A 16,345-nucleotide genomic window follows, 5' to 3' on the forward strand; every position below is an offset into this window, starting at 1 on the left:
ACATACATTGAATATAGATAAATAACTACAAGAAAGCTTTAAAAATCTAAATTAATATTATGCTGTGCAAAAACCAAATCAAACCAAACCAAAAAAAACCCAAAACCAAACAAACCAAACCAAAACCAAACCAAACAAACCTTGAACAACCTACATTCTATGTAAATACCCTGACTAAAATGTTGGTCCCACTTCAGTGCAAAAATGATAGCTGATTTCAGTGTACTGTGTTTTTTTTGTTTGTCTTTAGCGCTTTTGTTTCTCAACATCTTGCTTTGAAAAGGTGAATAAAATTCTACGGAATTACAAATCATCACAAACCCATTTTAGTGTAGTCTAAATAAAATCCAGCATAAATGTATTATTTTGTTCTGGGAATAATGGCTCTGTGTCTTTGTCCCAATAGCTTTCTTCCGAAGGGCAAACCACAATTGAGGTTGTCATTTTGGGTTTAAACTGCACAGAAAAGAGACAGTGAAGCTTGCCTTTTGTTTTTGTTTTCTTTTTTCAAGTCTCCAGATCTTGCTAAGACACTTCTTCCAAACCAACACTCAGATAGTTGTGGCACCTGATCCTACTTGAAACAGAGGTGGTATAAACAACATCAGCCACGCTTAATGATCTGGAGGTCCCCATTTATCTTTATGGTGTTGATTGCACATAACGTTTGAATGTGGTGGGAAAAATAAAATAGTTGGTGTCCATTCACAAACACTCTGAAACGTGGGTGCTCACAAAGAATTTCCACTCTGAATGGCTGGTCTGGGATGAAAGGAAAGTATGGGATTGCTGACTGTACCCCCCTTTCCCCAGATATGCAGGAATTTCTGAGTAGCTGTCGGTCTGTGAACACAGCTTTGACTTCAATTGCCATATAGGCGGGAGGCTATTCCGAGTCACCACAGGTCAAGCTGATGGCAAAGCTCTTTGGGTTGCGGTCTACGATGCCCATCACTAACACTTTTTTGCCTGTTTCATGCCGCCTTTAATGTGCCCCCAAAATGGAACTATCTGTCGTGGGAAGTACAAGTCTGCTTGAACCGGAGAGCCCAAGGAGTTGCTTAAATGCCCATCATCTACTTTCACTACGGCCTCACTGCCGGCCACCGATGCCGCCATCTTCTGGCACGGCGCGGCAGGGTGCACGGCTGGAGGCCAGGCGGCGGGGGAAGCGTGGGACGCGGCGCGCTATGGGATCCCGGGGCGGCCGGGCGCCCGGTGGGGGTGAGGTTCGAAGCTGGCTCGGGCGCGCGCACACGCCCGGGGCCCCGGCAGGCGGAGCCAGGGGGGAGGGGGAGGCGAGGGGGGAGGTGGGGCGAGGTGGGGGGAGGGGAGGGCGGCGCGAGCCTCGAGGTCGAAGGTGGCCACGGCCGCGCGGCCCTGGGCGGCATTTAAAGGCCGCTGGTGCCCGGCTCGGGAACCGGGTCCAGGGTGGGGACCGGCTTTGCCGCGGCTTGCTCAGCTTGCCCTGCCCCTCCGCCATTGGACGGTGGCGGGAGGCCCAAAAACGTTCCTTACAAAACGAACAAGCAAAAAAGAATGATGAGAGGGGACATCCTTGCCTTGTTCCTAATCTTGAGGAAAATATTCAGTCTTTCACCATAAACTCTGTTTTTCTGTATATGTCCTATATCAAGTTGAGAAAGTTACCTTCTAATCCTAGTTTTCTAAGAGTTTTTTTTTTTTTTAAATCATGAGGGGATACTGAATTTTGTCAAATGCTCTTTCTGTATGAATTCATATGATCTTGTGGTTTTTCTCTTTTAGACTGTCATGATCGTGGATTACACTGATTGATTTTCAAATATTGAAGCAGCTTTGTAACCTTCAAATAAAGTCAACTGGTTATGGATTGTAATTCTTTTTATGTATTGCTGGATACAATTTGCTAATATTTTGTTAAGAATTTTTCCTCTATATTTATGAGAGATAATGGACTATAGTTCCTTCATTCCTTCCTCCCTTCCTTCCTCCCTTCCTTCCCTCCCTCCCTCCCTCCTTCCTTTTGGAATGTCTGTGTCTAGTTTTGGCATCAGGGTAATAGTAGCTTTGCAAAATTAATTGTTAAGTCTTCCCGCCTCCTCTGATTTTTGGAAGAGATTGTGTGGAATTGGTGTTCATTCTTTAAGTATTTGGCAGAATTATCCAGTGAAATCATTTGGGCCTGAGGATTTTCTTGGTGGTATTTAAACTAGAAATTCAATTTCCTTAATAGTTATAGGGCTATTCAAATTATCTATGTCATATTGGGTGTGTTGTGGTAGTTTGTATTTTTTCAAGGAATTGGTCCATTACATCTAAGTTGTCAAATTTATGGGTGTCAAGTAGTTCATAGTATTTCCTTATTATCCTTTGATGTCTGCAGTGTCTCTAGTGATATTCCATCTTCCATTCCTGATATTGGTCATTTGTGTCTCTTTTCCCCTTTCTTAGTCTTGCCAAAAGTTTATCAATTTTATTGGTCTTTTCTAAGAACTAGCTGTTTGTTTCATTGATTTGTTTCTACTGTTTTTGTGATTTTGATTTCATTGATCCTTCTGGTTGCTTTGGTTTTATTTAGCCCTTCCTTCAGTAGGTTCTTGAGGTAGGAGTGTATATTATTGATTTGAGACTTTCCCGCTTTTCAAATGTAAGCATTTAATGCTATAAATTTCCCTCTTAGCACTGCTGTAACTATGTCCATGAATATAGAAATGGTGTATTTTCATTTTTATTAATGTATTTTTAGTGCCTATAACTTCTTCTTTGACCCATGGTTTATTTAGAAGTGTGTTAATTTCCAAGTATTTGGTTATTTTACAGTTATTAATTTTTAGTTTGATTTCCATGGTTAAAGAACACACTCTGTATGATTTTAATTATTTTAAATAATTATTTTAAATTTATTGGGGTTTGTTTTATGCCCGGCATATGATCTATCTTGATGAATGTACCATGGGTGTTTGATAAGAATTTATATTGTGCTGCTTTTGGGTGCAGGATTCTATAAATATCAATTAGCTCCTGTTGGTCGATGATGTTGTTTAATTCTTCTATGTCCTTGTTGATTTTCCATCTAATTGTTCTGTCAGTTGTTGAGAGAGAGGTGATGAGATGTCCAACTCTCATTGTGGATTAATCTATTTTCCTTCCGCTTTTATCAGTTTTGCTTGATATATTTTTTTGCTTGGTGGATTCATCTTTTCATCATTATATAATGTCCTTCTCTACCTCTGGTGATTTTGTTTGCTCTGAGGTCTACTTTGATGGTAACATAGTCACTCCTGCTTTCTTTTTATTAATGTTCGCAAGATATTTCTTTTTGCTTCCTTGAATTTCAACTTACCTGTGTTGGTATATTTAAAGAGAGTTTTTTATAGAGACTCTCTATAAGACATGTAAATTTTTAAATCCACTACGTCAATAAATCATTAACTGTTAGTTGGTGTATGTGGCATCCCAAAAGATATCCAAGCCCTAATCCCTTGAACCTGTAAATGCTACCTTATTTGGAAAAAGGGTCTTCACAGTGTAATTAAATTAAGGATCTTGAGATGAGCAGATTATCTTGGAATATCCAGGTGGGCCCTAAATACCATCCCAAGGGTTTTATGAAAGAGAAGATAATGGAGATTACAGAGATAGAAAGTGACTCGAGGTAAAGAGAGATTTGAAGAGACTATGCAGTGGCTTTGAAGATGGAAGAAGGGGCCATGAGCCAAGGGATACAGCTGTAGAAGGCAGGAAAAGCAAAGAAACATTTTTCCCTAGAGACACCTTCATTACTGAAGGATATTTTCACTGGATACAGATACTGGCCTCCATGGTTTCTGTGCCGGTTTGAGTGTATTGTGTTCCCCAAATGCCATTATCTTTGTGGTCTTGTGTGGGGCAGAGGTTTTTGGTGCTGGTTAGATTTGCTTGGAATGTGCCCCACTCAGCTGTGGGTAATGATCATTTTGATGAGATGTTCCCATGGAGGCGTGGCCCCACCCATTCGGGGTGGGCCTTGATCGGTGGAGCTATATAAATGAGCTGACTCAAAGAGGAAACAGAGTGCAGCTGGGAGTGATGTTTTGAAGAGAAGCAAGCTTGCTAGAAAGGAACGTCCTGGGAGAAAGCCGTTTTGAGGCCAGAGCTTTGGAGCAGACGCCAGCTGCCTTCCTAGCTAACAGAGGTTTTCCGGACACCACTGGCCATCCTCCGGTGAAGGTACCCGATTGCTGAGGTGTCATCTTGGATGCTTTGTGGCCTTAAGACTGTAATTGTTTAGTGAAATAAACCCCCGTTTTATAAAAGCCTATCCATCTCTGGTGTTTTGAATTCTCCAGCATTAGCAAACTAAGACAGTTTCTGACAAGTGTTCTGTTACTAAAATTGTTTTCCACCTATCAGTAAGATGCCATTGTTTCCCTGGATGCTTTAAATTTTTTTTCTTTGTCTTTGGTTTTCAGGAGTTTGATTATGCTGTGTCTTGGTGTAAATTTATTTGGGTTTATCCTGATTAAAGTTCTTAAATCTGTCTATTTCTGTCTTTTGCCAAATTTTGGATGTTTTCTTTGAGTATTTTCAGCTTTGTCCCTTTCTCCTTTCCCTCCAGAACTCCAGTGACACCAATGTTTGATCTTTTGTTATATTTCCACAGGTACAGGTACCTGAGGCTTTGTTCATTATTTTTCAGTGTTTTTCCTTTCAGTTATTCAGATTGGGTAATTTCTATTATTCTATCTTTACATGCACTGACTTTTTCCTCTGTCTCTCCCATTCTTCTGGTAAGCCATTATGTTGAGGGTTTTTTTTTTGTTGATTGGTTTGGTTTTTAGTTTTTTGTATTTTTCCCCACTAAGTTTTGCATTTGGATTTTCTTTTTATCTTCTATTTATTTGCTGAGATTTTCTATTTTTTTCATTTGCTTTAAGTGTATTCATTGAGTATTTTTTGTGATGATCCTTTAAAATCTTTGTTAGGTAGTTCCTACATCTCTGTCATCTTGGTCTTGGCATCTATTTGCTTGCCTTTTTGGAATGACAGGTGATTTCATATTGAAACCTGAATGTTTAGGTATTATGTTATGAGACTCTGAATCTTATTTATACCCTCGGTTTTATCTGGCTTCCTCTGACACCATTCTGGCAGGGATAGGTGGTGAAGGGCACAACCTCATTACTGGAGGTAGAAGTCTCTGTTGACACCAAAGAGGAGAAGGGCTTCTCCTTACTTCTGGGCAGGCTTGGCTCCCCTCTAGGCCTCTGCTGATATCACCCTGGCTGAGAGAGGTAGGAGTGTCTCCTTGCTGTTCCCCACATGGCCTCCACTGGCACAATGTCCTGCCAAACTCCAGTGGAGGGTGAGGGTGAAGTGAGGTCCCTTTCCCTTAATCCCAAAACATCTGCAAAGCAACAGTGTTGTGTAAACAGCATTAGGCCATGAGGAGGGGGGAATGAGACTGGGCCTGTACCAGTTAAAGAAATCAAAACTTTACCATTTAAGGGAGGCAAAGCTGCGGCTGCACGCATCAGCCAAGCGTAACCCTTTTAACAATAACTGCTCCAGGTCCAAGTGAAACTTTTTGTAACCCTTTAATAATCAATAGCTGCTCCAGTCCCAAGTGAAACTCTTTGTGAAATTGTTTTTGTGAAATTGTTTTGTATGATCAATAACTGCTCCAGTTCCAAGTGAAACTCTTTGTGTAATTGTTTTTTGTGATCAAGAGCTAAACAGCCAACTCTGCTTCTGTTAGAACAGCTTGCTTGCTTGCGTTTCTAGAATACGGTTTCTGTCTATATAAGGCACCAGTGCACACAGGTAGGGGCTGCTTGCTGAACTCCCTGCGTGGAGTGAGAGACAGTAGCCGCCTGCTAGCTGGCTAATAAAAGGCTCTTTAAATTCTGTTTAGCTGTCTCATACTTTAACTCGCGGGCACTGTAACAAGGGAACCTCATTACTGCTATGTGAGAGGACAAAACCAGGCTCCTATGTGGGCTCCACTGACATCTCAAGGGTGTGCCTCCTTACCAGTCTGAGGAATTAAAAGTCCCAGGTCCCTACTCAGCCTTCTCTGACCCTACCCCAGTGGGGAGAAGGGTGATTGAGCCTCATAAGTTTGGAAGTCAAGGCTCCCCACTCTGTCTTTGCTTGTGTAAGTGGAGCAGGGGCTATAGTTTTTCTATGTGGTATTTGGCTGGAGAGTAAGGTTTTTGTTGGGGCTTTTTAAGTCTGTGCCCATTGGTGTTTCCAGGTTGCTGTTTTTTTTGGCTCCAAGTCTGGGTATATAAGGCACAAAGAAACTGAGGGATCTCACCACCACGTCATTCCTTGGATTCTGATGTCCTTAACTGGACTGTCTTCTTTTCTTTATTTTTCAGGATATCTTTATATTTGTTTTATGTATAATGCTCAGGGGTTTTAGTTGTACTTTGCTGGAGGAATAGGGAAAAATATGTCTACTTTGTCTTTCCAGAAGCAGAAGTCAAAGCAATTTATTTTTGAATCTTCTGTGTGTATATGTTATCTGGACAGGTATCAAAGGTAAGTTTTAGGGTTAAATACATATTAAAAATGGATAATTCTATATGTCTGTCTTTGTGCCAGTACCATGTTGTTCTAGTTTGCTAATGCTGCCAGAATGCAAAATACCAGAGATAGATTGGCTTTTATAAAAGGGAGTTTATTTGGTTACACAGTTACAGTCTCAAGGCCATAAAGTGTCCAAGGTAAGGTATCAACAATTGGGTACCTTCACCGTAGGATGACCAATGGCATCTGGAAAACCTCTCTTAGCTGGGAAGGCACGTGGCTGGTGTCTGCTTGCTCCCAGGTTGCGTTTCAAAATGGCTTTCTCCTGGAACGTTCCTCTTTAGCTACAGCTCCTCTTCAAAATGTCACTCTCAGTTGCTCTTGGGGCATTTGTCCTCTCTTAGCTTCTCCGGAGCAAGAGTCTGCTTTCAACAGCCGTCTTCAAACTGTCTCTCATCTGCATGTCCTCTCTCAGCTCCTGTGCATTCTTCAAAGTGTCCCTCTTGGCTGTAGCAAGCTCTCTCCTTCTGTCTGAGCTTATATAGTGCTCTAGTAAACTAATCAAGGCCCATGCTGAATGGGTGGGGACATACCTCCATGGAAATTATCCAGTGAAAGATCTTGCCCACAGTTGCATGATCACATCTCCACGGAAACATCCAATCAAATGTCTCCAACCCAATCAACACCTATACTGTTTCCCACCCACACAAGACTGCATCAAAGATAATGGCGTCTTGGGGGACATAATACATCCAAACCAGCACACATGCTGTTTTGATTACTGTGGCTTTGTAATAAGTTTTAAGATCAGGAAGTGTGAGACCTCCAACTTTAGGCTTCTTTTTCAAGATGGCTTTGACTATTTGGGACCCCTTACTCTTCCATATAAATTTGATGATTGGCTTTTCCATTTCTGCAAAAAAACTTGTTGGAATTTTATTGAGATTGTGTTGAATCTATAAATCACTTTGGGTAGGACTGACATCTTAATATGTTGTCTTCCAATCCATGAATATGGAATGTTCTTCCATTTATTTAGGCCTTTAATTTCTTTTAGCAATGTTTTATAGTTTTCTTTATACAAGTCCTTTACATCTTGGTTAGATTTGAAATACATATCTGAATGTGGTTAAAAGGGGAAATGTTTGTGTATATGGTAAAAATAACAATTAAAAAAAAAATCCATGGAACTGCATAACACAAACAGTGAACCGTAAGTTGAACCATGGACTATAGTTTATCATACAATTATAAAAATGTGCTATCCTCAGTTGTAACAAATGTTCCACACCAACACAAGGTGTTGGGGGTAGGGTGATATATGGGAATTCTGTATTTCATGCATGATTATTCTGTAAACCCACAACTTCTCTAATAAAGAAAAAAATCCAAGAAAAAGGGGGAGGGAATATTAGGCTGTATATATGGTGTTCCAGTTTGCTATTGTTGCCATTACGCAAAATACCAGAAATGGATTGGATTTTATAAAGGGGCTTTATTTGATTACAAAGTTATAGTCTGAAGGTCATGAAAATGTCCAAATGAAGGCATCAACACAAGTATACCTTCACCAAAGGAAGGCCAATGGCATCCAGAAAACCTCTGTTAGCTGGGAAGGCATGTGGCTGGCGTCTGCTGATCCCAGGTTCTGTTCCAGCTCCACTCTCAGCTCCTGTACATTCTTCAAAGTATCTCTCTTGGCTGCAGCACCTTCTTCTGTCTGTGAACACTTTTATAGGACTCCAATAATTCAATTAAGACCCATCCTGAATGGGTGGGATAACACCTCCATGGAAATTATCCAATCAAATTCTTACCCATAGTTGATTGAGTCACATCTCCATGGAAACACTCAATCAAAGGATTCCAACCTAATCAACACTAATATATCTGCCCCCACAAGATTGCATCAAAGAACATGGCATTTTGGGGAACATAATACATCCAAACTGGCATATATGGTAACAGAATAAAAGTTTTTTAAAAAATCCATGGAACCACACTACACAGTGGACTATAATTAATACTCCAACTACCATGGACTATAGTTAATAGTACAATTATAAAAATGTGCTTTCATGGATTGTAACAAATGTTCCACACCAATGCAAGCTGTTAATCATATGATGGTATGTGGGAATCCTGTATTTTATGCATGATTGGTCTGTAAACCCACAACTTTTCTAATTCTTTAAAAAATTCTTTTGATGTGCTGTTGGATTCAGTTTGCTAGTATTTTGTTGAAGATTTTTGCACCTATATTCATAAGAGGTATTGGTCTGTAATTTTCTTTTCTTGTGGTGTCTTTATCTGGCTTTGGTATGAAGGTGAGGTTGGCCTTATAGAATGAATTATAGGGTGTCCCCTCCTCTTCAATTTTTTGGAAGAGTTTGAGCAGGATTTGTATCAATTCTTCTTGGACTGTTTGATAAAATTCCCTTGTGGAGCCATCTGGCTTGGGCTTTTCCTTTTTGGGAAGTTTTTAATTACTGGTCCAATTTCTTTACTAGCTATTGGTTTGTTGAGATATTCTATTTCTTCTTGAGTCAGTGTAAGTAGTTTTTATGTTTCTGGGAATTTGTCTGTTGCATCTAGGTTATCTAATTTGTTGGCATACAGTTATTCATAGTATCCTTTTATAGACCTTTTATTTTAGTGGCGTCAGTAATAATGTCCCCCTTTCCACTTCTGATTTTAGTTATTTGTGTCCTCTCTCTTTTGTTCTTCATCATTCTAGCTAAAGGTTTGCCAATTTTATTGATCTTTTCAAAGAACCAACTTTTGGTTTTGCTGATTCTATTTTTTTATTCTCTATTCCATTTATCTCCACTCTGATCTTTTTTCATCTTCTTCCTTCTGCTTGCTTTGGGTTTAGTTTTCTCTTATATTTCTAGTTCTTCCAGTTTTGACATTAGGCCTTTGATTTGAAATCTTTCTTCTTTTTTAATGTAGGCATTGAAAGCTATAAATTTCCCTCTCAGCACTGCCTTTGCTGCATCCCATAAGTTTTGGTATGTTGTTTTTTCATTTTCATTCACCTTAACATATTTCCTAATTTCTCTTATGATTTCCTCTTTAACCCACTGGTTGTTTAGAGTGTGCTGTTTAATTTCCACACATTTGTGAATTTTACATTTTTCCCTCTGTGATTGTTTTCTAGCTTCATTCCATTGTGTTCAGAAAAGTACGCTATATGATTTCAATATTTTTTAATTTATTGAGGATTGTTTTGTGGCATAACATACAGTCTATCCTGAAGAATGATCCATGTGTCCTTAAGAAGAATGTATATTCTGTTGTTGCTGGGTGAAGTAAACTATATATATTAAGTCTAGTTGGTTTAGTGTGTTGTTCAAGTCTTGTATTTCCTTATTGATCTTCTGTCTAGATGTTCTTTGAATGGAATCCTTTTGTCAATTATATTTCAGTGATGATAGTTACTGTTCATTAAGAAATATTTTAATTTTCATTTTAAAATATTGTGATTTTGAATGAAAACTTATCAACATACAGTTCACTCTGGAAGAATAAATGTTGGCACATGATTTAGCTCCTTGATTTCACCCTGATGATTTAACCCTGTACCTAACCACTCTCTGTTTGTACTAGTGATGTGGTTGCAGGACAGCCAGGTCAGTCCCCCTGCACCTTTCCTATTCTAGTGAGGAGTTCTGGAGTCAGGCTGAAACATCTTCCTAGTCTTTTAGGCCTTGAATCTGAATGTGGTTTTCATGGCTCATTTTCACAGCTTAATTATAATAAAACCAAAGATCTAATCTAGCATTAAAATCCTAGTTTTCTTCTTATTTATGCCTTTATGAATAAGCTGTCAATTCACAAGTCAAATGTAAATTATTTTATTGTCCTTGGATTGTAAAAGGAGAGAGAGAGAGAAAGAGCACAACAGCGAGGATGAGAGCTAGAGCTAGAGAAAGAGAGAGAGGAGCGTGGTTTCTGGTGATTAAGAACAAAAAGATCTGAGAAAATCCTAATTGATGCCTTTCTACATCATCAGGGTAAAAAAGTACTCTGGCTCAAGTTGGGCATTCATTATATTCTCTAGGTTTCCACACCTGATATCCAGGAATTTCCAGTTATCAAGAAAGGTTAGTGCATATTATTTACCTTGTGAGATTTTCTTCCTTTATTTGGTAAAATTTTATACACATTCAACAACTATTTGCTCTGTTTTTCTGCTCTATCCCATATCTACACATCTGGTGTCTTTCCTTCAGTCAGCCAGTCTCTTTGCTAAGAAGTTGAGCAGATTACTAAAAATAATAAGAGATTAATGATAAAGTTAAAAATAAAGTGGGAAAAGAGGATGAAAATATTTCATGTAATAATAAATGGTCCTCAAAATATTTTCGTGGAAAATCATCAAATAAGAATATATTTGACACTAAAATGATGCACAAGGGTTTCTGTGGGTAAATGACAGACTACAAAACTTGAGCTTTCCTTAAAGCCTATGAAATGTCACGATCTTTGACCCAAATACACTGTTTTGCCCAGGCCCTGCTCTGTTCCCCTGCAAAGAGCACTACCTGAACTTTTCCTCAGTATTTGTTTCTTCTGTGGGGATTTATTATTTGAATTTTAACTGAAAGAATCCTGGGGAGCCTGAGAAATATATACATCCAAGATTTCCCATTCAGAAAGACACCAGATTGTACCCCTTCTACATTTAACAACTGCCCTATTTTAGTACTATTTTTGTTATTTATAAATGAAGAGGTATGCTAAATCCTAAAGTATTTTGGTAACAAATAGCAAAAATTATGTGACTATTTTTCACATAAATATGAAATTGCGTACCTGTATTTCAGGTTGGACCACAACTCGCAGCTTTATCTGGACTGAATCTTGATTGGATTGATAAGCAGCAGTTGTTGCGCTTAAATGAAATGTTAATTGTTGTTGATGAAAATGATAAGCTTATTGGTACAGACACCAAGAAGAACTGCCACTTGAATGAAAACATCGAAAAAGATAGCATGGAATGTTCTCTTTGTCTATTTTGCAAGATTTTCTTATTTTTTCCAACTGACAGATGGAGAGGGGAAGAATTAAGGCATATCTCATGCTGAGGAGACCCCTCAATCAGCTTATGCTTGTCATCTTTAGGAGAAGGTTCAGGAAGAGCTAATCTTAAACCATTTTATATAGACCTTTAATTTATCAAGTAAATTTTAATTAGTTGGACATTCTGAAATATCAGTTTGGACCACCACCATAATCATAGATTTTCTGCTATATTATTTTTTTCTCTGAGATAGAGACTGGGGACAAAAAGTAAAATAAAATATTGTACTGACTCCATGTTTCTATATACAAATTAATGGGCACTTATTTTTTCGGGACTGTTGCACTGAGCTTTCAGTGTTGTCTTGTTCAATACAGAGAATAAAATCTTGATACAGCAGAGAGCAGACACTAAACTTACTTTCCCTGGTGAGTCCATTCAGCTGAATCTATAGTTTAAGAGGAAGTTTCCATGTTTGACCTGAAGGTATCTGGGAAATGAATTATCTAGATTACCGGTGTCCATCTCTTGCTTTAGTCAACAGTTCATTCCTGAGGAAATAGACAGTGCAGATGGATCCTTATTATGCTGATATTTCTTCAATTGGTTGTTTTATTTTTATAAAAGAACTCTGAGTCTTTGGTTGGTTTTGTTTTGTAATGGAAAGTTATTTAAATGCAGAAGATATGATCAATCTAAGGATTTGGGAGAGTAAAATAAATAATATTTAGCATAAAATTAAAGAGACTAAAGAAATTGTTATCTTACAGTCCAAGTCTTCGGGATATATATATATATATAAAATCTTATTTTCTTTTTTTAAAAAACATTTTTATTCATACACCATACAATCCATCCTGAGTGTATAATCAATGGCTCCTAGTATAATCACATAGTTATGCATTCACCACCACAATCAATATGGGAAAATTCCCATTTCTTCCGGAAAAAAAAATCCCATACTCTTTCTATCTCCCTAATATTGACGTTTAGCTTTGGTATAGAGCCTTTGTTATAATTACCGAAAGAATATTACAATGTTACTGTTAACTATAGACTTTAGTTTGCATTAATTGTATTTTTTCCTAGATACCACCCTATCATTAACACCTCATAATAGTGACATACATTTGTTCTAGTTCATGTAAGAACTTTCTTATATTTGTACAATTAACCACCAACATCATCCACTATAGATTTTGCTAAGTATCCTCTTTCCTTCTGGTGATATACACACGACCCTAGCCTTCCTTTTTCAGCCATACTCACACTCCGCTTTGTTAATTACACTTAAAGTTTTGTGCTACCATCACACAATGTTGTGCTATCCATTTCCAAACATTTAAATCTACCTTATTAAATATTCTGTACTCCTTCAGCATCAATTGCCCAATCTTTACTGTCTTTCTCTCTCCTGATATCATATGCTCTTGCATTTAACTCCTAGAGTTTGCTCATTATAGTTAGTTCATATTAGCATATTTTTTGCACTTACTAAAATCACGATTGACCAAGGTAGGAATAGCCTTTTTAAAAGGGAGAGTAGCATTCCAGCTGTGGTCATTTTAAGATTTTTTTTTTGCATGGAGATTTCTCAAATTTTCAAAGCCACACCTTGCTTGACCCAGGCAAAAGTTGATGCAACCTCCCAGAGTAAAAACTGAGGCAACGGAGAATCCTTTCTTCCTCTTAGTTCCTCTTTCTCTGAGGTTCTATGAATATGTCTTAGTCATGCCCAAACACACTTCTGTATTTGCTGGTCAAGCTGTAGCCACTTGGCTCCTCTTTGAAGCTGAACTAAGTTTATTTAAGAAAAATTTAAGGTTGATAATTTAAAAGCTTTACTGTGGCACAGATATCCATGGTATGCAAATAATGCCCCTTACTTTAAGATATCACATCAAATATGAAGACATCTTCAAGATATATGGAATTGAAGCAAGTATTCAAGCTTTTATATCTGTAAAAGTGTGTTTAGCTTTAACCAAACTTCTGTAGAGTAACTCAAGGAAGTGTTCTGTGTCTGAGGAGTGAGATGGGATAGAGAGATTTCATGTGGAGGGTGGTTCCTTCCCATGTTCCCACCATAAATATTATTAACATTACTCAGGTAAAGTAAGGAGTACTTTTCATTGAGAAAATTTTGTCAAGGATACTATAGCTGCAATTTGTTCTAAAAACTACACTCATTAAACAAGATCACCCTTCTTTCTGAATGTGACTCTTTTGTCCTCAGTATCACTTTAAACCCCTCACCCCCAACACACACATCTCATACATACACTGTTGTCTTTCTCCTTTCCTGTGGTACATCAGATACATTGTTGGGGTATAAATATGTATGAGACCTATACCTTGTCCAAGTGCAACAAAACATACATGAGATGATGATTTCCAGTCCAAGGATCTACATTAGCAGATGAGTAAGTAGTAAAGGCAACCCATTCTAACCAGCATTATGCCTATCTTGTCAGGATCCTGGTCCAGACTCTCACAGCCCATAGAAGCAGCAGAACCAGGATCCACACAGATGCTCACAACAAACCATGTGCTCTTTCTGCTCTACCAGGCTACGTTTGTTACAGATCATTTCCTTGTGTTTTTATATAGCATATTCAGTTTTCAGGAAATAAAGGAAAAGAAATGTTTCCCATGTCATTCTTTCCAGGGGACTTTACTGACTCTTGTTCTAGTCATCCAATAAGCAACCCAGAAGAACTGGAAGAAAAAGATGCCATTGGAGTAAGGAAAGCAGCTCAGAGACGTCTGCAGACTGAGCTGGGAATTCCACAGGGACAGGTATCTAACATCTGCCCAAAGACAGATGTGCCAATAGTGTATAACATCAGGTGAAAGTTGAACATGAGTTCAGTAATGAGTTGTGTCCTTGGCCTCAAAAAGGCAACATTACAAACAGGCAATCGAGAGAGCTGTTGTCCATTCTCTTTTGTTCTAGGTAGAGTTGAGACTCGATAGAGTTGAGAAAATCAGAAATCTGGTTTTCTATAAAACAAGAAGAAATTGAAATTTTCAAGATCTAGACCTAAAAGAAGGTCTAGGATCATCTGTGAATCAGTTATTCATTTTTGCCTCTATCCATTAAAGAAGCTCTTTGAGAGAAAATGGATATTTTCTAGACAAAGCTGGTCAGTTTCTATGAGAGTTTCTATTGAAGAAGTGGGCATTTCTTTAAAGTCTGGCACAGACAGATATATTGAAACAAAAGAAAGCCAAAACCAGATTATTATTCAGGCTTGAGTCTAAAAAAGTTTAGTTAGATAAAACTAAGGTTGGGTTACTCTTCAACTCTTTCGAAGTAAACAAATATGTGTTTATTTTCTCTAGTTTGTCTATATATTCTATGTATTTTTTACATTAGTGTTGTTAATGCTGTACCAATTTTTGTCATAGATTTCTCCAGAGGACATTTTGTTTATGACAATATATCATCACAAGGCAAAGTCAGATAAAATTTGGGGAGAACATGAAATTTGTTATCTTCTGCTTATACAAAAGAATGTTACTGTAAACCTAGATCCCAGCGAAACAAAAAGTTTCTGCTACATGACCAAGGAGGAATTAACAGAGCTACTGGAAAGAGGGACTAGAGGAGAAGTAAAAGTTACCCCATGGTTGAAAACCATCACAGAGAATTTTCTGTATAAATGGTGGCCTCACTTAAATGAGGTAACCCAATTTGTTGTGCCTCGTAAAATACACCGAGTGTGAAAAGCATGGATGAGAATTAGCCATAAATAAATAACTGCACCCAAACAGAAAATGTTGTGGTTACATTGCTGGCAAGCATGACTCACAATTGACTTGCAATTACACACCTTTATCCCCCAGCAATGCCCCCCACCCAAAAACAAAACAAAACAAAACAAGAAAAAACCCCACTTAGTTGCTAATAATCTAGAAATCACTAAAATTTGGCCTTTTTCTCTCATTTCAATATTTTTCATCTGCCTAGTTCTAAAGAGGAAATTTAATGTTTTCCCCTTACGCAATATCCATTTATAAGCACTTGGTCATTCTTCTATACAATCTTATATCTCAAGGCTCAACTGTGTGCATTTTAATTCATCTTAAAATGAATTCAGGTTTACAGGTATTATATTCCTCAAGCACAAACAGTACAGAAAATGTATATAGTCTCAGTCAAGTATCTCGATATTCATCTGCTTCTGCTTTTAAAGTTGACATATTTCTGTAATCTGATTATAAACAAAGACAGATCTTGGTGCATAATACTTGGAAAGAAACTATGATTTAAAAAATCAGACCTGGTAATTGTCATATACTAGAACTTCTAGTTCAAATCAAATTGTTTCCTCAGCTGTAATGTCAAATTTGTGTTTGTATAGGTAAATAAAGAATAGAAATAGAGAGGTGGTGAAAGTTTGATAGCAAGTAATGTTTTCAGATTTATAGAACTTACTAGTTTTTTCTACATGACCCAGAGTAGAGATTCTCACTCATAAAGCCACATAGGTTCTTTTTAAAAGTCATTGCATATGCTTTGACTAAGAAATCTCTGGGATTTCCATTCCTCAACCTTAGATGTTATTTGTTGATGAAAGAAAAATGAGCTTTTGATTCCTATTTCTATTAAGCTTAGACAAATCTGATTAGAATATTATTTTGTTACAATGAAAATTGCCATTATAATGGCTTTTTAATGAATCCTGGTGTTAAAATTGCCAATGTTCACTTTCAGTAGGTAATTAATAATTCTTCGTATAAAAATTAAATGCCTGAATAGAAAGATCATTACAAATTTAAGGTGTTTTCTTTAATGGAAAAAAGTTTTATGATTGT

The 16,345-nt window shown here is 37.7% G+C and overlaps 1 protein-coding gene and 1 pseudogene across 1 annotated transcript; one reads left to right on the forward strand and one right to left on the reverse strand.

Moving 5' to 3' along the window:
• Positions 1-604: 604 nt before the first annotated feature.
• On the reverse strand, positions 605-1,166 carry LOC119535163 (annotated as a pseudogene).
• Positions 1,167-1,190: 24 nt separating this feature from the next.
• On the forward strand, positions 1,191-15,284 carry LOC119535210 (isopentenyl-diphosphate delta-isomerase 2-like). Its single transcript, XM_037837700.1, has 4 exons — positions 1,191-1,529; positions 10,562-10,604; positions 14,193-14,323; positions 14,936-15,284. Exons 1-4 carry the CDS (start codon positions 1,191-1,193, stop codon positions 15,251-15,253), a joined length of 831 nt encoding a protein of 276 aa, XP_037693628.1. The 3' UTR covers positions 15,254-15,284.
• Positions 15,285-16,345: the final 1,061 nt, after the last annotated feature.

The sequence above is a fragment of the Choloepus didactylus genome, chromosome 5, assembly GCF_015220235.1.
Source record: "Choloepus didactylus isolate mChoDid1 chromosome 5, mChoDid1.pri, whole genome shotgun sequence".
In the NCBI taxonomy this organism is placed as follows: domain Eukaryota; kingdom Metazoa; phylum Chordata; class Mammalia; order Pilosa; family Megalonychidae; genus Choloepus; species Choloepus didactylus.